The 26,987-nt window shown below is 42.2% G+C and overlaps 1 protein-coding gene across 2 annotated transcripts; it reads right to left on the bottom strand.

Annotated features, from left to right (window-relative positions):
* Positions 1–409: 409 nt before the first annotated feature.
* RGR (retinal G protein coupled receptor) lies at positions 410–26,987 on the bottom strand. 2 transcript variants are annotated; one of them, XM_054035090.1, is made up of 7 exons: positions 26,840–26,987; positions 21,464–21,620; positions 18,100–18,221; positions 5,027–5,180; positions 3,797–3,914; positions 2,207–2,320; positions 410–989 (listed from the first exon to the last, which is right to left on the bottom strand). In XM_054035090.1, exons 1-7 carry the CDS (start codon positions 26,916–26,918, stop codon positions 846–848), a joined length of 888 nt encoding a protein of 295 aa, XP_053891065.1. In that variant the 5' UTR covers positions 26,919–26,987; the 3' UTR covers positions 410–845. The 2 variants fall into 2 exon arrangements, with proteins under 2 accessions (XP_053891065.1, XP_053891066.1); XM_054035091.1 differs by lacking the exon at positions 26,840–26,987 and adding an exon at positions 22,933–23,138.

Genomic DNA, 26,987 nt, shown 5'->3' with positions numbered 1-26,987 from the left:
CTTAGATTCAAAAACTCTGTTACTTTCAATGTTTGGAAACTAACTATGATTTCTCTCTAAGAATCAATTGGATTTGGGTCTTTATATACACACTATCTCTTTCATTCTAATGTGTCATGAAACCTATTTTTGTAACTAGATCATTCAGAGACACATCTTGTGATAACAAGCACCATCCAACTGCCAGTTCGCAGTTATACAGGCATCATGAACAACATGATGAAATACAGAAGTCTTAAATACACACTACTGATCATTCACTTTAATATGAGCCAGTGTCTGCTCTCAGTATTATAGTGTCTGCTCTCAGTTATATAAGGATGGTAGATTCAGGCCCTAAATTTGCAAACTTCTGTTTTATGTGAAATTAAAAAATGCAGGTGAACAAGTCACTGACACAAACATATGGTATAATTCTGGATATTGCTTTAATCTTTTGGTTACCCAGACATACCATGTGGATAAATAGAGCACAAATTAATACTGGTAGGCCTCACTGGATAACCTAATATCCACAGTTCATTTTCTAAACTTTGATCTTAGTCCAGCAGGAAAAAAATGTTTCACAGCACACAGTTTATTTGCAATGACATATAAAATAAGACTGACAACAACCAAGACAGGTTTAAGGCATCTTGTTTGACAAGCAGCTCATGACAGATTGAAAGAGAAACTCAACAGTTATCCACATGACTTTCTTTCAGTATTTCATTGCTTTTAGACCAGGCAGAACCTTTCCAATGTGGAACCACCTTTAATTAAAGTTAGCGTACGTACATGGTTTCCTCAGCTGGTTTTGCTTTCAGTTATGTGTCTGCATTAATTTAGCTTAAAGCCATACTGTGTTACTTAGTTTTGTTATCGACCTCTGCTTTCTCAATCTTCTGTCCTGTGAGGAACTGCCATATTCCTCCTCTATAGTTTTCATTCCCCAGGGCATAGACAAAAGCATCCACTGTTGGCACTGTCTTGGCAATAATGGCAGGTATCTGTTATAAGATATATACAGACAGAGAACAATTTTAATTTCATGTAAAAAATGTAAGTTTCAGCAGAAGTTGAAGTGATGCTACACAAGCCCATTAGATCCTCACTGCAGTCTAGCTCTGAAGAAATGGTTGGTTTGCCCCTTACCAAACAAGTTCCTGCTGAATTATTTTTTAAAAATGAATTTGCTGCTTGTGATGAGTTTTGAGTCAACTGAAGATAAGTCCTTTACCCACATGACAGGTACAAGACAGACGATGAAACTTCTTCAAATTGCCCAGCCACTCTTCCCTGACTAGGAGGGGACCACCTCCAAAGTGAGAAATCAGTTCAGTGTCTGTACTCTTGGGATTTTTCAGTTGAGACTGAAAACAAATGCACAATTTGTGGTAGTGAATTTTGTGATGTAGGCTATCCAAGGTGAAGTCAACTGAGATCACAAACTCATTTTAGGTGGGATACTGAACAATATATGGGATACTGAACTAATATATGGTAGTAACTTTTAGCTACCTGCAACTTTGGATGGATTTTAACCAGTGAGCTACAGATGAAAGGCTTCATATGTTATTACTGAACCCCTGAGCCAGTCAGTTCCCCAAGATAAATTATTTTGATTTTGAAATAGAATGGTAAAATACTTCATGCACATATGCTAAACTCCCATCCTTTTTATATGCCATTTTAGCATCCCCTTCTCGTTTCCTACAAATGTAGAACAGAGAGAATCTAGAGAAAAGGTTCATTTCCTCCAATTCCAGAACAAGTTTTATTCAGAGAGGAGTCCTCTGGGAAAAGTAAGCATTTTAAGAGTGGTTTTACTAATTAAAGATTCACTTAAGAAATGAATGTTCCACACTGGAAAACAATGGAGCCAAAACCAGCTCTTTAGAGTAATACCACTTGAACTTAGATGAAAACCTGACCAACCGAATAATACTCAGGCTACAGATCCAGATCCAAAATCAACTATTGAAGCAACAAGTGAAGCTTATTAAATTGTTTTCAGTATCTTGTGGCGATCTCACTAATATCATTTTAATTATTGTCATTACTATACTTAGCTGCTTTTCTTTAAAGATAGTAGATGAATAATAAACTATGTAGAAACCATTTACTTATTTATATATCCTGTGTCAAGCTATTGATTGGTGAAATGATATGCTGTAGGAGTAAGTCAGAAAAAAGCAAGGACAATGTGAGGGCTTTTTCAACATACCATTCGGAGTTTTGGAGAGATGAAAGTCACATTTTCAACTGCAGCATAGAAGCATAAAAGGGAGTAGGGGCCCCAGCAAATGACCAGTGTCTTCACTGGTAAACTTGTATTAAACTGAAAAAACAAAACCACACACTCATCTATTACATAGTAATATGAGGCATTAAACAGACAGGACAGACGCAGTAACCTAATATTCTTTGCTCAAAATCAGTGAAGGATTTTTAGATAGAAGACACACATGTTAGAGACTGTCCTCCTTCTGCTCTCAGCTCTTCCATTGATGTTATTTGGATGAAATTGTGTGGAATTGGCTCCCAATGTTTTGGGCTCCCCCTGCTGGGACAGTAGTAGCTATTTGCCTGTGAGTGCTATTCCTAGAGAGCTGATATAGATCATGGGGTGACATAACAAGGTGAAATGTGAAGTGTCCCTTGAAAGCAGCAGGGAAGTTAATTAAGCAGCCATGTTAATTTCATTTCTACAGAAAAGGACAGGGTGTAGGGGGCAACAGGAAACTTGCAAAATGGACAAATCGGTGATGGGATGGGATTTTGTAAGCATCTAAGAGGGTATTACAAATGGGATGAAGCAAATATAACAAATAATACAAAAAATTAAATGAGATCATTGATATCAAGCCAAAACATATAGTGTTGCCATTGTGTCTATATTTTGTAGACTTTTCTGTGGTTCTCATGACCATAGTATTTGAGTACCTCACTATTAATGTGTATGTGTACACATTGAACTGTAGTTTTAATGCCTATACATTTCCTGCGGATTACATAATACCATACACTATTGTACACCATCCTATAATAGGCAAAGACATAAGTTGTCAGACTCTTCCATAAACTCACTGAAAAAAATGTTGATCATTGTTAAAGTAATATATTGCTTGTGTACATACCTTCTATCCTACACACTAGTCTGCTAGGGTAAATCTTTGCCTCAAATTTTAACTCTGTTTCTTTTTTTTTTAAGGATGCCATGAGAATGAATTTGATAACTGAGGGAGCTCTGTGTGTGAATTAGCCAGTCAAGTGTAAAGCTCACTGACTGTACAGTATGTGCCTAAAAAAACAAGTTACATAATCGCCACATTACATCATCATAAACCTAGTGCTCCAGAACATTTCTGAAAAAACAATTCCTTTGTTTCCACCTCATAAAGATTTCTGATTTACCCTAGCCAAGTGTAAACAAGTTACATTTATAAAACCAACCTCCCCTCCTGCCCCCACTTAGAAACTGAGTCCTCCTCATAATGTTTCCTTTGCAGTGTTGTTGGTCTCAGAGAGCTTTGATGTGCTAAGACTTAGTTAAGTAAGTAAGAATGAGCGTTCATGAGCAAAGCTACTCTGGATGATTATCTATATCAAATCAACAAAAACTCCCTCTATTCTGTTTTACCATGCACTTATTTTAGTGTATAATCTGGGAAGGATTCTGTAGGGAGGGGAGGTGAGGGGTTGTTTCAAAATCTTGGTCAATGATACTGAGGCCAGGAGGGAGAGTGTGTTTTCAGGACTTTATATCTCACATAGGTGATCTTGTTTTGGGGGGAACTCGAGGAAGCTTCCTTACCTTGAACTGTCCACTTTTCTTGAATTTCTGCTCTATAGATTGGTACGCTGTCAGCATGATGAAGATAGGGATCACAAAATTGAAAATGGCCATAGCAAAAAGGAATGTGACGAAATTTCTGGTGGGTAGAGGAAAAAGCCCCCATTAATCCTTTTCTGATGTGTTGTTTGTTGTTTATAAAATGCACTAATCAGAGTGTGCTCCAGCACACATGCAATATTTGAAATACTAATTAACAACCATTCTGTATATTACCTTTCTATCAATAAAAGACTGCATAGAAAAGGAAATTTAGACCTCTTGTAATCTTTTCTCAGGCAAAAGCTTCTAAGTATTTATATATTTATATTTGTAAAAATGCAAAGGAAGGATAGATGCTTTAGATGCAGCAGACAGGCTGTGGGGCATGTGCTGAAGCTCAATACAGTTGCACTCTGATAGACCAGGAGTGGAAGTGGATTCTGGTAAGAAGAGCTACTTAGGGAAAACACCCCACCCCCTATTTCCTCCTAGTTTAGCTGTAGGGCCTGTTGGCTCAAGAGTTTCAGCTGATATCAGCAAACAGATGGTATTATATAAAGATAATGGTAAGAATGATAATGTAATTAATTAATTAATATTGTGATAGTGCCTAGAGTCCCCAGTCAAAGATCAGGACTTGTGCTAGGTAGTACACGTGAGTAAAACAAAAAAGTCCCAGTCAGAGTGTTCAGAATCAAAGATCATGACACAATGTATTAGGTGGATAAACAGGAGAGCATGAGGGACATTGTAACACTAGTGGTAGCACAGTCAGTATTTGGCATAGATCACACAGCAGTAGCAGCTGCCTAGGGTGTCGATTTTTGAGGGACGCCTCTGACCCAGCTGCCCTCACACCTGTGAGCTGTACCAATACAGCTTTGGATTCAGCTCTTTTAAAGGTGCCAGAGCCTTTGTGACAGCAGCAGTGAGAGGGATTTGCCATACTAGTGGGTCTCTGGCCCAGCTGCTTCCAGCAGAGGTTTGCTGAGATACTTCACACAGCTGTAACCATGGCTGGGGGCTGAGAGCAACCACACCAGCACATTTCCACCCAATTGCTCTGTCCCAGAAAGATGGGGCATCTAGGGCAGCCGGATGTCTAGTGTCAGCTCTGAAAGATAAGCGTTTGCTATAAAATTCAGCTACTGCTGGTCTTGTCACCCATTTCACAGAAAGCTGAGGGAATAATCTAATGGGCCTCCTCACCTGTCTCCTTTGGTGTAGTCCAATGTGCAGCAAGTTCTTAGTGGCTCATAGTCATATTCACCCCATCCTAACAGTGGCATTGCAGACCAAAATGCAGAGAACACCCACACAAATATCACCATTGAGATAGTTGTGCTCCATTGTAGCTTACTTCCTGCAAAGTATAGAAAAACAGAATCTTAAAGCATGAAAAAGGACTTGTAATTTTCCCTTTTCAGGGATAGATCACATAGCAGCTGACTTGGCAGAAATAAGAAATGTTTTTTCCCATTGAATGCAACTATCCAGCCTTTGCTCTCATTTCTATGAAATTATTGCACCTCCAATGGTTGAACCGCTCAACCTTTGGCCTCTTGCCTAAGGGCTAAATCCAGTCCCTATGCCAAGCTTAAGTACCCAGGCTTGGCAAAAGGCAGATCCAGTGGTGTTGCTGTAAGGAATCCCTCCAGGGCATAGAGGGGCATTGGAACTACTCTGGCTATTACAGTAGTCCTGCAGTAGCTTATTTCACTCCTTCCCCTTCACTTGGCCCACACCTCCAAGACTTGCTGTGCAATGACATGCAAATGGGGTGCAGTACCCCCCTAAAGGATGCTCAAGTTCTATCCCTCTGCTGTGGAGGGATGAGATTTGACCCTCAGAACAGCACTTGATGGGTTAGGTACTGTCTTCAAGTTATGGATACATGAATGTCCCAAAAGCTGTGGCCAGAAGGAAAATTACAAGGTGCAATTTGTTGTGCCTCTGTCCTGGCTCTTGCGAAAATTGTAGATCTTACAATCTCTACTTAGCCCCTTCATGGGTCATTTGCACATTGTGACATGAAAGGTCATAGTGGGTCAAGGACATGGTCTGCTCCAGATGATCTATTCTTGCTTGCCATCAACCTGTCTTTGCCAAGATTACTTTTGTTCCTGGTGTCTGTGTGAGGTTGTGTAGAGCCAGGGTTGTCTAGAATCTGGGTACAAAATCAAAGAAACTCAGGATATGATCCAAGGTGAGTAGTAATTGGTTTCTGCCATATTTTATTGCCTGAAGCATAAGTGTAGGGACATCAGGCTGATTTCAGTGGAATTACACTGTCATAAAACTGGAATATCACAGTGATGCATCGGTTCAGGACTTCGGGAAACCAGGAAACTACTCTCCTTTTTGGCATGGTCTTATCAGATATCTAGTATGTCACTGCTCAACTTTATACAAAACAGGAGGTACATGTGGTCTTGTAGTTGAAATGTTCTTCCTTTTTTTTAAAGAGCTTTTTATGTTTTTTTAAAACAATTTTTAAGAATTTGGTTAGGCTAGATAACTGAAGGAAATAAAGAAGATCCCATACAAATAGAGGGGTCAGGAAGATGAAATGGGATTCAAAAAATGAGTGTTCACCACAAAGTGTTGTTCTGTTCAGAAATGTGACTCAGTAAACAAGTAGCCCAAAAAGTTATTTATAGTGGGTCAATGATTCTAGAGCAAATTTGCTCACTTTACAAATTATATTGTTTTCTAATTGCAGACATAACCTGAAGTCATGGGGGTTTTTTTGGTTTGTGCATCATCGCCTATAATAAAGGTTTCACCAGATAAATTATTCTGCCCTCAGAAAGTATAATTGTTCAGCCAGGACTAGAGATGAGTCATGGGAAAATTGATAGAGGCACTTGCCCTTCATAATTTTATAGTAAAAACTGATTAGTCATGCCTTTATACCCAGTCCCATAAAAATAAGAGGAATAGATTAATAAATTAAATTAATGGTTGGTAAATTTAGACCACTATATAGGAAATATTTCTTCAGAGAAGGCAGGCAGGCTATGGAATTTGCTGCAGTGCAGGTCACTGAGTCAAATACTGTGACTGCATTTAAAAAGGGCTGGATAATTTTCTTACCAAGATTACCATTTATAGTTATACTCATGCTGAGATAAGGATAATCAAATCTCATGCTACAGGGCATAAACTAATCTTTACTGAGACTGGGAAGCAATCTTCTTCTCCCCCTTGAATGAGTAGTGTACAGTTGGCCAGGAACATTATGGGATATTTGCCCCTTTGTTTGAAGAATCAGGAATTGAACACTGCCAAAGGCCTATTACTGGACTTATTATCTCATTTGGTATGGTTAATCTTGAGTTCCTATGTTTTTGTGACACATAGCATTTTGGGAGTGTAAACTGGAGATTGGGGACATTATTAAGAAAAAATATCACAGTAACTTCCAGCAATGCCCCCCAAACCCCACCGTTAGTGCTTTGAACCATTTCTGTAGCATACTGTAGTACTTTATTTCTATCCCTTCTTCTTTTTTTTTTAAAGACATGTATTGGGCAGGAAGCATTAAAACAGAAGTGAGCAAACTATGGCCCGCAGGCTGGATCTGGACCACGAGCCGTTTTAAGCCGGCCCATGAGCTTCCGCTGGGGAGCAGGATCTGGGACTTGCCCCTCTCTGGCGCTCCAGCTGGGGAGCAGCGTTGGGGTCACTCCATGTGGCTCCTAGAAGCTGCAGCATGGCCCCGCTCTGGCTCCTACACATTCCAATGGCCCTAGGGTGACAAGATGTGCTGATTTTATAGGGACAGTCCTGATTTTTGGGTCTTTTTCTTATATAGGCTCCTATTACCCCCGAGAGCCGCCTGGTTGCGCTTCCGTATAGGAGCCGGAGAAGGGACATGCCGCTGCTTCTGGGAGCCGCTTGAGGTAAGCGCCGCTGGGAGCCTGCACCCCTGCACCTCTCCCCATGCCCCAACCCCCCACCCCAGCCCTGATCCCCTTCCCGCTCTGCAAACCCCTCGATCCCAGCCCAGAGCACCCTCCTGCACCCCAAACCTCTCATCCTCAGCCCCACCTCAGAGCCCGCACCCCCAGCCAGAGCCTGCACCCCTTCCCACATCCCAAACCTCTCATCCCCAACCCCATCCCAGAGCCTGCACCCCTAGCCAGAGTCTGTATCCCTTCCCGCACCCCTGCCCCAGCCCTGATCTCCCTTCCACCCTCCCCTTGGTCACAGCCCGGAGCACCCTCCTATACCCCAAACTCCTCATCCCCAGCCCCACCCCAGAGCCCTCACCCCCAGCCAGAGACCTCACCCCCTTGCACCCCATTCCCCACCCCAGCCTGGAGCCCCCTCCCGCACCCTGAACTCCTCATTTCTGGCCCCACCCTGGAGCCCTCACCCCCTCCCATACCCCAACCCCAATTTTGTGAGCTTTCATGGCCCGCCATACAATTTCCATTCCCAGATGTGGCATTTGGGCCAAAAAGTTTGCCCACCTCTGCATTAAAAGGAAGGGAAAAGTGACCTTCAAACCAGTGAAAGTCTGAAGATAGACAACAATTGCTAACAACTCCCAGGCTAGTTTTTGAGGAGCTGTTTAGGATTAGGATTAGGATTAGGATCAGGATCAGTGTGCTAGCTGATTAGTGCAAAGAAAGGTCCCCAGTCATATAAGTGATGTCTTACTTATGTTAAAAAGGGTATCCCACATAATTTTCTTAGCCTTTGACAAATTTAACACACCAGAAGTGCATGTGTTTGCAAATGGGAGATATATGGGACAGGACAATCTTTTCATTTGTTTTTCTCTGTGAGCAAAATTGCTTCTGCATAACCATAATCAATGGAAACAAGATTATCATTTGGCAAGCAAATTCCCACTAATTGTATTTGATGGTAACATGTTTACTGAAAAATGTATTGAATATATAATTTTTTGTGCAAGTGATAAATATGAAGTGAGTGTGAGTGAAGACCTTGTGTGGAAAAGCTGAGCAATTCTCTCTGGATATTAAAAAAAACCCCTAAAAAAACCTATCTGCTCCACTCCAGAGGCAATACATTTGCTGTCCAGAAATACTTTTATGAATAATCTTCATTATTCCTTCATCCCAAGGAATAATCTTCTCAGGGGTAAATTCCATCCGAGAGGAGATAGCTCCCTCAGAGACAGGAATACCATTCCAACTTTTTCTTTAGGTTGGTGCTAGAAATGAAAAAGAGTTTAGCAGCTGTTCCCATGACCCCTCCTCACCATTACACCAAGATAGCATTTGAGGTACAAAATGGATACTTTGAGGTACAGAGCGCCTTCAGTAGGAATTGAGAAAGTGCAGCACCTCTCAGATGGGTCAAAGAGCTTTGCAGGATTGGGGCCTACGTGAGAGAGACAACAAAAAGGAAGAGCTTTCTATCAGAGAAACTCAGAACTGGAGGATACTGTTGAAAACTTTGGCTCTAAAGTCTTTTTGCCTCAATTTCCTCATTTGCAAGACAGAATAACCATATTACCGTATGTTACAACAGTATGTTTAATGTTTGTAAAGCACTTAGAGATACTTGGCACTGAATTGGAGCCAAGTGTGGTTCTGTTTTATTATTAAAATAAACGGCACCAGTGAAGTCTCAGCAGATAGGCTAACAACTGAATTGACATAGAGCTACCTTTTTTTTGGAGGAGGTCACTTCAGAACAGAGATGCCACAATAGCAGGGCAATGTAAATAAAGCTTGCACAGCCACTGCTTGTGCTGTACCTGTTCAGGGCTTAGAGAATTTGGATAGACCTGAAGAATATGATTGACATCTTATCAGAGCATTAAATTCACTTCAGTGATGGTGGTAATTAAAGAAAACAAATTCAATATCAGTCAAGTTCCCTGGATCTGGTAATGCATTGAGAAAATGAATAAAACTAATTTCAGTGAAAGAATAGACAAAACCACGCTCTCATATCACACTGAAACAATATTATTTCAGGTTTTGGAGATCATATGACAGCGTTGGTACAAAACACTAACTGTTCAATACAATGTAGATCAGATTATGGCTTTATGCAAAACTTCTTGTCTAGTCTCTTACAATTGCCCAAAGTAGGAATAAAGGCCCTGATTGTGGAAAACAATCACATACCTAAAGGTCAGGATGTGCTCAAGTGTTGTGTGAATAGAGATGCTTTCCTGAATCAGGGCCAAAATACTACCACATCAAAAGGGTAAGTGGTAGTACTTGGACAAAGTGCAAGACAGTAGCGATTCAGACCTACTGAGAGTAATCAAATCTTGTGCTCTGGCTTTAACTACTTTGAGGGTCAGAAAGGATATTCTCCCTGTGATGTACAGTTAGGGTTACCATATTTTGAGCCTCCAAAAGGAGGACACTCCACAGGGCCAGGGCCCCGGCCCCGCCCCCCGCCCCAACACCGCCCCTTCCCCAAAGTCCCCGCCCCAACTCCGCCCCCTCCCCTGCTTCCCGCGAACATTTGATTCGCGGGAAGCCTGAAGCAGGTAAGGGGGGTGTGGAGGGAGCAGGCACGGCCCAGTCTGGCCCCCCCGGCGTCTCCAGCCTGGGTCGGCTCGGGCCCTGGGGTGCTGGCCCCGGGCCTGAGCACCCCTGGCCCGGCCCCTGGGCCCCCGGTCGAGCACCCCCGGCCCGCCCAGCACTGCCGGTCCCCGGCCAGGCCCCCGGCCCCCCGGCAGAGCACCCCCGGCCCCCGGCCCGGCCCCCGGGCCCCCGGCACTCGGCACCCCCAGCACCGCCAGCGCTCAGCGCCCTCGGCCCCGCTGGCCCCCGGCGCTCGGCACCCTCGGCGCCCCCGGTGCCCGGCTCCGCCGGCGCTCGGCCCCCCTGGCCCCGTCAGCCCCCGGCGCTCAGCACCCCCGGCACCGCCAGCGCTCAGCGCCCCTGGCGCTCGGCACCCCCAGCCCCGCCGGCGCTCGGTGCCCTCGGCCCCGCCGGCCCCCAGCGCTCGGCACCCCCGGCGCTCGGTGCCCCCGGCCCCCGGCACCACCGGCCGCTGGTGCTCAGCGCCCGGCCCCGCCGGCCCCCGGTGCTCGGCACCCCCGGCACCGCCGGCGCTTGGCTCCCCCGGCCCTCGGCCCCACCGGCCCCCGGCGCTCAGCACCCCTGGCACCGCCAACCCCCCTGGCACTCGGCGCCCCCGGCGCTTGGCACCACCGGCCCCTGGCGCTCGGTACCGCCGGCGCTCGGCCCCCCCGGCCCCGCTGGCCCCCGGCGCTCGGCACCACCGGCGCTCGGCGCCACTGGCCGCCGGCACTCGGCAAAGCCGGCCCCGGTGCCCCTGGCCCCCGGCACCGCCGGCTCCCGGCCCAGCACCGCTGGCCCGCGGCCCAGCCCCGCCAGTCCCGATTTTCCCAGACATGTCCGGCTTTTTGGGATTTCCCCCCGGATGGGGATTTGGAGCCCAAAAAGCTGGACATGTCCGGGAAAATCTGGACGTATGGTAACCCTAGTACAGTAGGACATTGGTATGGGCAGTATGGGGAATTTTTACCATTTGTTTTAGGAATGCTCTATAAAAGAGGGTTGTCTATATGTGTTACACAGAAAACTGTGTTAACAGGACATTAAAGTTGTAAAGTGAAGCACTGAAATGTTAGGAATGCCAGATTTAAGGTGCAATCTTAATTCATGCCCTTGTGCATTAGGATAGTCTTTAATTACATGATCACGTGTGACTTTTTTCCCCACTGTTCTATTGAATTCTTGGAAATTTTAATAACTAAATTCTAAAGAGTACCTACTGAGCATCTGGGAACTGAAATTTTTTCAAACTATTATAACTTGCTCAAATTTGGGCGGATTCTAACAGAAACCACAAAAGGGACAACCCTGGCTCAAAGACCACCCACCTGCAAATTTTGAGTCCCTGCTCCAAAGTATGAAAGAGCTGCAGCTTCTCAAAGAAAAGGTCACCAGAATATTTTAACAAAGGAACTGTTGAAATGGCTGAACTGTTGTGGCTTATATTTTCCAAAACAATTCAGCTTGAGGCAGATACTGCACATGAAAAATTTCAACCAAAATGATTAAAGATTGCCAACGTTATAAGCAACTGAAAATGGGGTCTTTATAATGGGAAATATCAGGCAACCCTAATAATATGTGGTGCCTATAGTTAGAGTGCCAGTAGATGATGCTCAAAAATATGTAGTAATGTTACTGGGTTTTGTAGGAACAATAAGACTTCTTGTTGTGCACTGCAAAATGCCTTCTTTACATGTAGCTGTTAACAAAGTGTCCTAGGTAAAAGGTTTTTACTCCTTTGATTCTTGTTATGACTATTGAGGGCCCCAAGTCACTTTGGCAAATGGCTGTGAGTAACCTTTCACTGCCTGTTGCAATACAAATGCATGGGGATTTATGTGGAAACTAGAACTTTTTCAGGGCTTCATAGAGAAACAATGAAATAGCTGCAAGTCTAGACAAAGGGAGAATGACAGAGCAGCTAAACTGAATACAATAAGTTGGTAAGGACGGCTTTGGAATTGTTCAACACTTGCAGTTAGCAGATGAAGACACTGTCTAATAATTGAATATTGATGTAAAAATCTCATATTTGCCTCTTTTTCCTCTGATTGTTGAAGAGCAATGTAAAATTCGCTCCAATTTTATCCTTTTTTCAAAATCCCTTCTGATTTTGACCCTTTTTCCTCTCTAACAAATATTGATAGAAAATCTTTGCAGATTTTGTCTTTTTTCTCTCTAATTCTCAAGTACTGATATAAAATTCTCTCAGGGTTTGTCTTTCCGCCTCGCTTTTCAAACTGAAATCACATATGGTTTTGAAGAAGAAAACAGTTGGCCTCAATCACTGATTTGGTGTGCTCCTCCCCACAACACTGATCAACTTTCCTAATATCTGAGAATTAAAGTGTTTTTTCCCTTTTCAGTCATTTGACATATTCCAGTGCGACAGTTGCCTGGAGTTAATTAGAGTAACTCGTCTCATATTTAATATTCATCAGTGATTCAAGCTCCAGATGGAGCTACCCATTCAGATGTCCACCTGAACTCCATTTCTCACTTGCCAACTTTTTCTTCATCCCCAGGCAATACCCATTCCCACCGACAACAGAATCTTCTGGAACCTCCTCATTCCAACCTTCCCTCTCATCTCATGCTACAACTCCATCACCAGGGCTTCCTTTTTGAATGGCAAGAGAGTGGGAAATAACTTTCTTTATCACTGCTGAATTTTGATATAGAAATCTCATATTTTACCCCATTTCTTGCTAATTATTGAATATTGATGGGATGTCCCCTCAGAATTTGCCCCTTTTTTCTCTAGTTGTCAAATATACAGATCCAATTTCCTCATGTTTTATCCTTCTTTTGCTAATTTTCAAATATCTATATAAATCCCCTTTGTTTCTCTTCTTTGTGCCTAATTTTAAAAAGTGATATCAAGTCCCCTCATATTTTCTCCCTGTTTTCTCTAATTATTGAATACTGATATACAACCCCACTCAGATTTTGCATTCCCCCATTTTCCCCTTTTCTTAAACAGCAGCCACTTCTGGTTTTGGAGGGAAAACAGTTGGCCTGAGTCAATATCTTAGGATGGGGCTGAAGTTATTAAACATCTCAGACCCTCCCCAATGGTAAGCTTTCTCCTCATGAATAAGAATAATGTTATTCCTCTTTCAGTCAATAAAAACTGACATGTTTGCAGAGTTTCACCATAGTTAAATTAATCAAGGATAGAAGCTTTCACCCCCCCTGAGCTGGTAATGTACCCAAATGAAACTGCCCACGTCTAGATGCCTAGTTGAACTCCAGTTCCTCCCACTGCTGCCCACTGCCACAGAATCTTCTTGAACTTACTGGTTCCAGTCTCTCCTCCCTTTTCCTATTAAAGGCATCATCATCAAGCAGGGGCATCTGCTGCCTGTTTGAAAGGCATGCAAATAGGAAATAACTTTATCTGTAATCAAAATCAAATTATTTGGAATCTCTTCCAGTTTTACCCATTTTATCCCTAACTGTCAAGGTAAAATTCCCTTAGGTTTGCCTTTTTTTTTTTTTTTTTAAATTCCTTCTTAAACTGCAGTCATTTCTCTTGGGTTTTGAGAGAAAACAGTTGCTCTGAGTTGTTACTTTGCGGGGATAGAGGAAGGTGTTAAATTCCTCAAATGTCAACATTCCTCTTACATATGACAATCAAACTGTTTCCTCATTAAGTCATTAAAAATCAACATTTGCTGATTAAAGTTCCTTAATTTATACATAAAAGCTTAGAGCCCTCCTCACATATTGGGGAAAATGGTGATTTGCCACTTCCAGTATGACAGTTGCCTGGATCCTAATTGATCATTTTGTTCCAGAGGAGGCAGGATGAAGAGGAGTTCGGGGTTCAACTCTAAGGGTAACCCTGTTACTCTTACATCAGTTGAAAACAGGGCCGGCTCTGGCTTTTTTGCCACCCCAAGCAAAAAAAAAAAAAAACCTGTGGGGGAGGGGCTGGGGCAGCGAAGCAAAAAAAACCCACCTTCAGGGCGGCCAGAGCAGCAAGGCACACACACACACACACACACACACACACACACACACACACACACACACACACAAAAAGCACCTGCGGGGTGGCCAGAGGAGCAAAGCACCTGCGGGGTGACCAGAGCAGCAAAGCACACACACACACACACACACAAAAAACACCTGCGGGGTGACCAGAGCAGCAAAGCACACACACACACACACACACACACAAAAAACACCTGCGGGGTGGCCAGAGCGGCAAAGCAGAAAAAAAAAAAAACCTGCAGGGCGGCCGGAGCGTCAAAGCAAAGCAAAAAAAAAAAAAAAACCCGGCAGGGCGGCCGGAGCCAGGGTGCAGGGGGACTCCCTGTACTGCAGATATGCAGCGGACTGTGCGCCCGGTCTAGCGGGGGGGAGAGGGAAAAGGGGGGCGGCCAGGGCTTCAGCGGGGCGCGTGCCATGTGGCCCCTCCTGCCGTGCCGCCTGCCGGGAGAGCTCTGCGCCGCTCCGGTCGGCTGGGAGGGAAGGACGCGGTTTGCCCTGCCAAGTTTGCTGCAGGGTGCTCCCCTCCTCTGCGCCGCCGCCCCCTACAGTGGGGCCGGAGTGGCAAACCAAAAAGAAAAAGAAAAAAAAAGGGTGGCCGGAATGCTGCCCCTTGGAATCTGCCGCCCCAAGCACGAGCTTGCTCGGCTGGTGCCTGGAGCTGGCCCTGGTTGAAAAGCCCAACTGCATATAACAATCAGATTAATTCAGTTCTATTGCCCTTTTCACCCTAAACTTTAGTGTCCCAAAAGCAGATGATAAATGGTGTGGAATGAAACCCAGTCCCTTAATATCAAGTTTAGCATTTCCATGACAATCACTGTGACAAAGCATGATGAGAGATGTGATTGAATCTGGGCAGCCTGTAGCTCAGGCCATATTCTTTCTGGTGAGCCAAAGATGAAACTGACCACTAACTAGCCTCTAATATACCTTTGTTTATAGGCTAAAAGTAACTTTGCACCCAGGGCCGGCTGCAGTGTTTTTGCAACCCCAAGCGGCAGGAAAAAAAGAAAAGAAAAAAGAGGCGCGATCGGCACTTCGTTCTTCGGCAGCAATTCGGTGACAGGTCCTTCCCTCCAAGAGGGACTGAGGGACCCACAGCAGAATTGCCGCCGAAGACCCCGGACATGCCGCACCTTTCTGTTGACCGCCCCAAGCACCTGCTTGCTGTGCTGGTGCCTGGAGCCGGCCTTGTTCGCACCCTTAGTGCAGGCATACAATGCACATAGATATCAATGGGAGTTGAAAGAACGGGAATACTTGTGTCACCTTAGAGACTATCAAATTTATTTGATGCATCCGATGAAGTGGGATGTAGACCACGAAAGCTTATGCTCAAATAAATTTGTTAGTCTCTAAGGTGCCACAAGTACTCCTGTTCTTTTTGCGGATACAGGCTAACACAGCTACTACTCTGAAACCTGTCATTATGAATGGGAGTTGAGTGTATGGATTAATGGCAGGTTGTGATCTGGAGTTTTGATGTATCAGATTTATAGAGATCAGGAACTGTGAATTACTTTTCCTCACAATCAGCATGTGACATAGTCTTGGATCACTGACTTTTAAAACTACTCTGTTCTTCTTTTCCTTTTAATTTGAAATCTTCAGTAAGAGCATTGCTGTTTGGTTATCAGTAAGTAACAATTCAAGCAAAATAAAGGAGTTTATTTGTGCCCTAAGGGTCCATCTGCCTTAGCTTTTAAGATAATGCTGCACTGAATGGGTGGGGGGAAAAAGCTTGTGTAACACACTCCACAAAAGAATTAGCCAATACTGCAGAGTGTAAAATGTCTTTCCAAAGCTATACTTATTTTCAGTCCAGCTCTCTTATCAGGTAGGGATGCCGCTGTTCTGCTTCCAAACATATTTCAGTGTCCGAAGGATATTAGTATGCATGCTGCTTATGGCCTGCGCTATCCCAGGGCCTTTGTTTAGGTCTGAAAGGAAAACTTTTCATAGCCTGAGCTGAATTCTTGACAAAAGCTTCAGAACAAAATGATAGCAAACCCTTTTGCAGCTAATGTAGTGGAGTTGTCATAACAAATAGCTCATTGAAAGCTCCACATTTAGTTTTAATATTTGCTGTTTTAATCACAGAAATGCTGCATCGTCAAGGCTTTGTGAATACTAAGATAGCATCTGGCATTGGGAGTGGGGAGTAGAGTGTTAGTGATTTCCCAGTTAACTAGCAGTTCACTTTTTGAAGACATTTATTTACTAAAGGATCTCTGAAAATAGATGTGCTCAGATAATACTGTGCTATGCTTTAGCACAACAAATAAAGGGCTTGATTCACCCACCAACATAACCAGGGATGCAAGGACCCTGATCACAAAATATCTTTGCGAGGGGTGTTGTGGCAGCAGAAGATGCCAGTCGTCTCCAGTCTCTGGGGGGACTCATAGCAAGTTTTTTGCAATCCCAAAATGGAAAGTGCTGACTAAGTACTGTATGTGGTGTTGCAAAGTAACATGGGAGAAGCATTGATTCAGCATATCCCATGGGCAGGTTTGGCTTCCCCAGCTACGGACATTCTACAGAGCAACCTCCTGTATGCTTAAGGGGTACAGGTCAGTGTTAGGGTTAGGTGGCTAGCCAAATAGTTCAGATTATGGAATTTCCACAGGAATTTCCATTTGCAATTTCTTGCTAGCCAAAAGAACTTTGAAGTCTGGGAAATGAAGATCCATATTTTCATGGGTTTTTCCCCTAGCTTTTTTATTTTTAAAGGAAAACAGGGCTTCACCTCTTCTTGAGCGCCACTCAGTGCAGAATATGAAGGTAGCTTTATCTTTGCACCCCTCTCCATTCAATAAAGGGGCTGTCTGGAAGGCAGTTTGGCTCCCAGCACAAATTATATCAACCTCTGGGTAGCTCTGTCTCCTCTGAGACCATATTACACAAGTCTGTACACATTAAAACTGAAATCTTATGCATGCACGCACAAATTTAATGGGATCCTGGGAGATGGTCTAATTCAATGGAAATTTCCACTCATTTTACATATGCACACGAGCCCAGTGCCCATAGAACACTGGTAGATAGTTTTATAATTAAAGCTAGGTCACATCCCGTTATCTTAGCCAATTCAGAACCAATTTTTACAAGACCACAAAAAGGTATTTCTGTGCTCAGAAGTATTTTGTCTCCTAATGTTCATTGATATCTCTGCCAAATTTTATGTTTCCATCATTTCCAACTAAGGTTCTAGAACTAGTATAAAAAAAAAAGTTGCAACATTTTTTTTTTAGCAGGAAAACAGCATTTCCTCCACTCTGTCAATTCTTAAAAATGATACAACAATTTTTGTTGAAGCTCTTGGGAAAACTTTGTTCCCTGACTGAGAGAAAATGTATTACATGTCAGTAAAAAAGGGGAAACTTGAGAAAGCTGCAAGAAAATAACTCTTTAGAACATAAGCGCTTGGGCCACCTTAATATAGGTGTCATATTCTGCATATAATACATTCTACCTATTTTTGATATGGGCCCAGATCCTGCAATTGTATGTGTGCAGAGCCTAATTGCAATCAGTGGGGCACCACCCAGGCATCATACAGATTGATATTTTATTTATGCCACATCTTAGACACATTTTAAAAGAAGTTTTAAATAGTTTTAAACATTTATTGGTGTATATTTATATTTTTGTAATGTTTTCATACTATTGCAGTTAGAGATTATTGCATCTAAACTAGTCCTATTTTAAAATGAAAAATCAAAACAATGGCGCTATGTAAATTGTAGAACTTACTGGTACAATAATGGTGATATCGGTCCCAGGCAACTGCAGCAGAGGAGCTAATGCTTGCCAGTGCTGTCACAAAGCCCTGAAATCCATGAATCTGACAACCATCAGAGCCATAGGGCCAGTACCTGCAAACAAATAAGGAAACCATTCAAAATGTAATAGAAGTAGGTGAAGACATCTTTGGTAATTGAAATAATTCAGAAAAAAAATACAATATATAATTGTTTTCCTGTTTTGAAATGTGTAAATGCTATTACAGTGTGGTCATCATTATACAGTCTATATTTGCCAGTAGTTACCACACAGTTGTGTCTGATATAATACATTTTGTCTCTGTATTGAAAATGGAAACCACCCATTGTTCGTATATTGGTGAATGCTGATTTCGTAAGCAAACAATCTACATACCATTCAATTATACAACTTTAAAATATATTTGCACTGAGTGTGGATAACTTGTCAATATATTAATTTAAGCCCATTTAGTAAAGTTTATACAAAAATAAATGGAAACCAGTTACAAAAGCTTTGTCATGAAGTGAAAGGAAATGCAGTAGAGCCTCATTAAATGGTAATTTGTTAATTTGTACACAAAGCATAATGGTCCACCTCACAAAGATTTTTTAGGGCTACATTTTAATCTCAGTGTTCACTGACAATGCTGTGTTTTTGTGGGTGTAAAACTGTAGGCAGAGTTGAAGTCACCTGGTGATGTCCCTTTCTATGTACTTGTATGACCCCTAACACCATAGAATGAGACTGTGGTACTAAATATGTTTCTAAATCCATGTTTGAGTACTCAAATAGGAGTGACCTGACTTTCTGAGATATTAAACAACTCAGGTCCCATTTAAATTAATGACAGGTTTCAGAGTAGCAGCCGTGTTAGTCTGTATCCGCAAAAAGAAGAACAGGAGTACTTGTGGCACCTTAGAGACTAACAAATTTATTAGAGCATAAGCTTTCGTGGACTACAGCCCACTTCTTCGGATGCATATAAAGAAGTGGGCTGTAGTCCACGAAAGCTTATGCTCGAATAAATTTGTTAGTCTCTAAGGTGCCACAAGTACTCCTATTTAAATTAATGCGAACTGTAAATGCTCAGCAGCTTTGCAAAGAGGCTCTTTCTATTTAGGTGCATAAATATGGATTTAAGAGCCTGACTTTAGGTACCCCAGTTGGGAATCAAGCACTCAACTGACCATCCAAGTGGCAGCAATTGAAGGCACAAAATTGTGTCTGCAATTATTTGTGCTCACAATTTGTGGATGCAAAAAGGATTGTCGGCTTTTGCAACTATAGTTTTTAATATGGGAGTTTTAATATTGGGGATGCAAACCTTGTACCAGTTAGGAAAGGGTTAAGCAGCTGCGCTGGGCCCAGGCAGCTTCATCCCACCACACTTGCAAAGCAGTTCTAAAGGGGAGCAGGCCAGCTCAGTAAAGCAGCAGTCTATAGAGATGAGCTGACCTACACTCTGAGCTCCTGGGAAGGAGCTCCACAGGAACTTCTGTGCCCCGAGGCCTGACTGTAGCGTGGCCAAATGCAAAGGGAAGAGGCTTGAGATTTATAGAAGATCTGAAAATATATTTGATTTCCACTTATTTGATGTCTTTACCCATTGGAAAAGAGGGAATGGGTAGGAAGTAATCCAGGGAGGCAGCAGTATGGCACTTTGGTAGTGCAGGATGTAGCTGTCTACACTGGGCCCTGGATTGGAACCTGGTGGGGAGAATGAGCCTGGGTTCCTCTACCAACCCTTAAGGGGTGTCAAAGGCAGAAGTGGACCCAGTACGGGGAGTCTTGGGTAGAGAAGGGACTGAAGGACAAGACCCCAAGATCTCAACCCGGGGGAGGCCCAGAGACAATCACCTAACCCAGAAGGCTACCCTGTTGTTGGGGTCATTGTATACCCTGAAAGGGATGGACGTGAAACATGTGACCTGGCCAGAGGACCTGCAGTTTTTTAAAGAAATGAACCATGTACATTTTTTGATACTGTCTTTTAGTTTTAGGCTCAAATTCCAATTCTATTGATTTCAATGGGATTCAAGTACATACTTAAAATTAAATATGTGCTTAAGAACTGCTTGCAATAGGGATGGATTTAAAAACATATTTAAGTGCTTTCCTGAACTGTGGACCTTATTGGGCCTGTTCATTTACTTGGTTAGTTTGCAAAATTCAGTTACTCACATTAATAGAGAGGGGTAAATTATAACTAGGGATCCTGTTTTCTGTGATTAAACCCCCAAATTCTCAGATTAAAAAAGCCCCATAAAAATCTACATTTTTCTGTGATTAAAATGAAATGCTGAACTGCAGTTTCCTTAGCCACAATATATGTAGGTATCAGTTGCACACAATGTTTTACTGATATATGGTAGAACCCCATTTATCTGAGCCGACATTATCCGGCTCTCCATACTAACTGAACCTGGGGCTGGGGCTGACAGAGGCCGGGCCTCTGGCTGTCAGCCCCGGGTGGCCAGGGCTGTCTGTCCCAGGCAGCTGGTGGTTTGGATAATACGGAAAGCTGGAGAATGGAGGCTCGGATAAACGGGGTTCTACTGTATATATTTTTATTTTTTCACAAAATGTATAAACTAACGATTCTTTGTAAAAACCCAAATTCTGTGTTTTTCCATGGCAAACAGATTTCTAGGATCTCTTATTATAACATATTTATTTGAAGAATTTAGTTCTTTTCTATTTGATTTGTTTATTGTTCATGCTTTTAAAATATGCTCATGAAATTATTTAATAGATGTTTTATGTGAACATATCTGAGAATCTGGATTGCCTGTGAGTTAGTTGCTGTGACTAGTCATTTGCTGTGTAATTGATCACCTATAGTTGCATAGTATTCTGTTCCCTGATTGAATTACTGACACTTATGTAAAAGAGAGAGGCTTAACAGGTCATAACTGGTTTGAACCTCCATGAAAACAGATTTTTTTTACCAACTTTTTTGAAACAAAAACGCCCTTGTGCAAGTGTTTAGGGAAACCTCATAGACAAGGTCACAAATAACTTTGGAGCAAATTTGGTTATCGGTGATCTGACTGGCAGTGCTAAGAGCTACTCTTTAATTTGCATGGAGAAAACACTAAGGCCCAGATCCACAAAGGTACTTAGGCTCCTAACTTCAGTGAGCGTTAGGATCCTAAATAACTTTGTGAATCTTGGCCTAAGTACTGAATCTAATTTCATAGTTTTTAAGATACACAAAGATGGTTAGATAGTGCAGTAGAAATGGGTTCATTAGATTAAGCTATTAGGTTTAGAATTATTTGTTTTTAATGTAGTCCTCTTGAGTTAAAAAAAAAAGAAAATTACATAAGAAGAAAGTGTAAGATGTAGATACCTCAGGAAGCTGGAAAAAGCAGCAATGAATGCATTGATGCAGATCCCACAATCAGCCAACGCAAGATTGAGAACCAGGAAGTTACTGGGAGTTCGGAGTTCTTTGATTTTGCGAAAAGAAATGATTGTCAAGCCATTCAGACAGAACCCAAGCAGAGCTGAAAAACATCATCATTTTGGCTAGAATCAACTGAAATGGGAAACACAATGAACACCATTGTTTTCTGTAATGAGACAGAAGTAATTACTATGAAAACGTATACACAATAAACAACTGGTGACCCATAAATATCGTATTGGTCAACACAAATAAGCAACAAAAGGATTTTCAAGGGGAGAAGACATGGATGACAACTGAAGCCATGTCTCTAGCTGCACAATGGTGTCACGGGTGTGATTGCTCATATGAAGCACAAATTATTTTCGTACATAGTTCTGTATTTTACTCTTCCCTCTCTAGGCAGAACTTTTTTACCAGGTTCCATATAGCGATCCACGAGCCAGAACAACGGAGGTCAAAGGGACAGTTTTAGGGGGACCAGCCCTCGACATACATCTTTGGGCTTATCTACAGTGACTGCCATACTTCTCTGGGCTTGTCTTTACTAAAAAATAGGTCATGTTTAACATCAGTTTTTCTCCCATAACAACTATAACATGCCTTGTATCTAAACACAAAAGTTCCTCAATTGTGTCTCAGTCAGCCTGACTATATTGGACTTCTCCCAAAGATTAACCTTGACAGAGCCTGAATTGTCAGCTCAATCTTGTTGTTGTCCTTCCTCAATGGATTATATATGGCAAGTAATAATCTAATTATAAAAAAAAATCACTGGTGGATGTCAAAACCAAGTTATTCTGTTTCCTAAGACAGTAGCTTCTGGACAAACAAGACAGAGCCCTTAATCAGGTAATCTTTGAAATCAATTCCCCACAAAGTTTAAAATCAGAAGCTGGCTGCAGTTTACTGCCCTCTCCAATTAGCCTGAATTTTTTTAACAATGATATAATTGTTTCCTTACTTGGCACCACTCATATTAAAATTTCAAATGCCTGATGCCACCAGATCTAACTCATATAATACATAGCACATCTTTCTTTTTTTCTAAAGAGAAATGGAACAACACTTAAAAAAATCTGTATGGAATAACACTTAAAAATCCTTATCACCTGATTCCTTAAAATAGTAAACTTACTTGCACCAACTGTCTCGATAGTGCCATTATACAGACTAGACAGTTCTGCATTGTAAGCAATCCTTGTCCTAATTTAATTGTCCTAATCAATGGTGGCATAATCTTACTAACAATAACCCTGAAATCTATATTCTATTGCAAAAAATAGATACCAGAAATATTTCAAAAAAGAAATATACCCAATGCTCTTTTTTTTTGCTTGATCTGTAGCAATAGCCAGGGGGAGAGGATTTGATTTCTCCTGCATCCCTCAGTTTTCCCCTCAGCAGCTTACCTTCCACCAGTAGGGCAGTGCCAATACCAACCATCTCTAGTTCAGTGAAGCCTTCGGGGAAAGGGTTTGAAGTAACCATATTTGCAATAATAAAACTAATTAGCCCAAACTTTACGTCTTGCTAGCAAACACTCGTCAGCCTTTTTCATGGATTCCCTGTACCAGAAGCCCAAAGCAGCTTTCTTCTTAAAGGGCTAGTTCTTGTGCTCACTTACATTATGTTAAAAAAAAAAAAAAAAAGCTTTGAGTTTTCAGTTCAAACACTGCAATCCTGTCCAATTAGTGATGTGAATGAAAACAGACACGTTCTCCATCCTGCCTGCTAACTGAATTAGCAAACCACAGAGGGGATGGGGGGGAAAGGAAAGGAAAGCCTTCATTGCACTTACAACAACGTCTTTGTAAAGATATTAACCCTTTCTTATTTAAAATTATTTAGTTTTATAATTGATTCTACACATTTAATTTTTGTCCAGGAAGACAATAACTATAAAGTAGTACTCCAATGTACTTTAGTGACCTGCAAAACAACCAAGAATGCTGTCTAAAACAGTGTATAAAAATATTGAGCTGTCACAACTTCATAGAATCATAGGACTGGAAGGGACGGCGAGAGGTCATCTAGTCCAGTCTCCTGCACTCATGGCAGGACTAAGTATTATCTCGACCATCCCTGACAGGTGTTTGTCTAACCTGCTCTTAAAAATATCCAATGATGGAGATTCCACATCCTCCCTGGGCAATTTATTCCAGTGCTTAATCACCCTGACAGTAAGTTTTTCTTAATGTCCAACCTAAACTGCCCATGCTGAAATTTAAGTCATTAAATTAGGACAATTGCTTCTTGTCCTATTCTCAGAGGTTAAAGAAAACAACTTTTCTCCCTCCTCCTTGTAACAACCTTTTATGTACTTGAAAACTGTTAGCATGTTGCCTCTCAGTCTTCTCTTCTCCAGACTAAACAAACCCATTTTTTTCAATCTTCCCTCATAGATCACGTTTTCTAGACCATTAATTATTTTTGTTGCTCTTCTCTGAACTTTCTCCAATTTGCCCACTCTTTCCTGAAATGTGGTGCCCAGAACTGGACATAATAATCCAGTTGAGGCCTAATCAGTTCGGAGTAGAGCGGAAGAATTACTTCTTGTGTCTTGCTTACAATACTCCTGCTAATACAGCCTAGAACAATGTTTGCTTTTTTTTTGCGAAAGTGTTACACTGTTAATTCGTATTTAGCTTGTGATCCATTATAACCCCCAGATCCCTTTCTGCAGTCTCCCCTTTTCAGTTGTGTTTACTCAAATAAATTTAATCAAATTAGATCATAATTTTTTAAAACCCTAGCATGCGTGAAGGTCTGTTTTCATGAAATTCGGATTTTATTTTGGTTTTGGTCACCAAATGTTTGTCTCTGTGGATTGCATGGAGTAATACACGTATACGCTCTTTAGGTATGTGTGTTTTATCACAGATATACGACAAGGTTGCTAAAATGAATTTGCATTGCAATGGAGAGCTCTGACTCCTTTGCAGCATCTACCATGATAAAAGTGATTGTTATAAAAATTCTTAGTGGTACATAGGCCAAAAGTGAAACCTAGATCTGAACCCGCAGAGTTCAGATCCAACTTTAGGTAATTACCTATTACTGTTAAATACATATGCTTCTGAACACTCATTGAGATGCCAGTGGTTTAACAGTTAAAGCTACTGACTGGTTAATTTAGCAACCACCATAAGAGAATTAAGACATTAGACTAGAATTGAAAAAAAATACATATAATAAATAGGGACAAGCAGGCATAGATAAAAATAAGAGCCAACCCAAGTCTTTTCTCAGAACTTGAACCAAACATTTTTGAGGTCATAAAATATTTCTTATTTTTGTATATTGCTTCACTTTTTGGTTCAAAGCAGACTTCAAGACCCAGTCTCTGAGTGTAAGCCAAAAAGACAGAGGCTACGTCTACACTACCCGCCTGAATCGGCGGGTAGAAATCAATCTCTCGGAGATCGAATTATCGCGTCTCGTTGGGACGAGATGCTTGTATTCCACCAGCGGAGGTAGGAGTAAGCACCGTTGACGGGGGAGCCGCGGAGGTCGATTTGCTGCCGTCCTCACAGCGGGGTAAGTCGGCTCCGATACGTTGAATTCAGCTACGCTATTTGCGTATCTTAAATCAATCCTCCCCCCCACCCCACCCCGTAGTGAGGATGTAGCCAGAGAGTGCTGGCCAGAAGAGTCTTGTCCTCTGAAGTGTGATCAGAAAGCAAAGGCTACTGTAGCCAGAAGTAAAAGACCTGCACTCTGTTCCCCATACCAGATTACAAGAAGCAGGAAGAAGCCAGTCACATGAAGGGACATGGTGCTTAGGCAAGTAACAGCCAGAGACTGGAGCTAAGAGGGGTAAATATGGACTGCAGGCAGATGATTTAGAGGAAAAGAGCACAGAATGTCGAAGTGGGGGAGACTGGAAGGCCAGTCGGCAGGTAGTTGGGGAAAGGCGTTTTCAGCTTGAATAGAAGGTGTTGAACAGTCATCTCCTGTGACAAGTGATTCTATACCCCCAGTTGCAAGTGTCCTTACCTTACACCTACTTCTTGGTTTTCCAGTTGTGAAGAATTCATTCATGCAGTGTCCCACAAAACCTAAGGTCAGCCTTAGCATGGGCCTCTGGCTACTGGTGGCCCTAAACCCTCTGTCTCTTCAGTCCATGTTGCAGAGATGGACTCTTAAACCCTCAGTCCTTTTTCTTCTAGCAGTGGAAGCTCTCTTTACTCCCTGTGCTCTGAGATAGGCTCCTAAAGTATGAAACTCTTCTGGCCAGCGTGTGTGGGTGGATATATTTCGGATTCAATGTCAGGGGGGCCTGGCAGGTGTGACTGTTCTCTCTTTGCTGGCACTGGGCCCTGTCAGTCCAGAGAATTGCATCTGGAATATTGGGGGTTTTTTTTCTTCCCATATTCCTGAGGATGAGCTGTAGAACAAAAGCTTTTTCCTTCTTGATGGCACTTATGGCGGGTCTCCTTGAATGCTGCCAGGACCTCAGACCCAGTGCATGGTTCTAGGAGGGAGATGAGAGTGGGACCCAAAAGTGAGAAGCCTGCACAGCTGCATACTTTGCATGGGTTAGAGCTGGCCCTGAACAAGGTTCAGCAGTCAGCATTTGGGGATGACTACATGAATAGACTTTGATAGATCCCAAAATACATATAAATTAACAATTTAATTATGGTCAGAAGAAGATGTGTATGTTCTCACAAGAGCAGCCTGTGGATCAACAGACCATCTTGGCTAAGTTGAGTCTGTTCTACCTGGAGCCCAATTCTTAATAGTGTTCAAGCTTTTGAGTCTCATGCAGCTATATTTCTGTTCCCTAGATTTACCAAAAAGCTATTAATGAAAACTACACCAAATCAGTCTGAATGTATTGAAAATTATAAGACTAAATTTGACTTCTCTGATTATAAAATGTTCACCACATCAAACAAAATATGAATGCTAAATATTAGCTTGGTATCCTGAATCTGTTCAGCATCCCTTCCCTAAGGAAAATATAACAACACTTAAAAAATCAATAACAAAATTTGCATCCCCTTTGCCCACAGTCAATTTCTTTCTAAAAAAGGCAAAATACAAGCACTGGCTCTCTCAATGATGTAGTTACATAAACAAAAGAGTTCTAGGTTGCAAGCAACCTCTACCCCTATCGTCTTATTTTAATTATCAAAACTACTGATAATGTAGCCATAGAAACAACAGCAACCCTGAAGTCTATGTTGCTGTATTGCAAATGCTTCTCTTTGCTCAGATTTTGAATTGTATTTCGCAAACCCCATTTTTGCTAGATTTTCAAGAATAACAATGGAGAAAGGATCTGATTTCTTAACATTCCCCCCAGCTTACCTTCTACCAGCAGAGCAGTGCCAATGCCAAACACCTCTAATTCAGTGAAGCCTTCAGGCAAAGGATATGAAGTGACCATACTTGCAATAATAATGCCACCTAGTTTGGGCTCCGTACCCCACCACCTAACAGTTTATCAGCCTCTTCC

Source organism: Malaclemys terrapin, chromosome 7 (assembly GCF_027887155.1).
Source record: "Malaclemys terrapin pileata isolate rMalTer1 chromosome 7, rMalTer1.hap1, whole genome shotgun sequence".
Lineage (NCBI taxonomy): Eukaryota > Metazoa > Chordata > Testudines > Emydidae > Malaclemys > Malaclemys terrapin.
The sequence above is the reverse complement of the archived record's forward strand: the minus strand, read 5'-3'. Positions and strand labels throughout refer to the sequence as shown.

Bases quoted from the DNA above. Each gene is read 5' to 3' on its own strand.
- RGR (XM_054035090.1), bottom strand. From the start codon at position 26,918: ATGGTCACTTCATATCCTTTGCCTGAAGGCTTCACTGAATTAGAGGTG. The intron at 18,222-21,463 runs GTATCTACATCT...ATTTGTTTGCAG, and splicing joins GCTTTTTCCAGCTTCCTGAG to GTACTGGCCCTATGGCTCTG. The intron at 3,915-5,026 runs GTGAGGAGGCCC...TCTACCCACCAG, and splicing joins GACTACACCAAAGGAGACAG to AAATTTCGTCACATTCCTTT.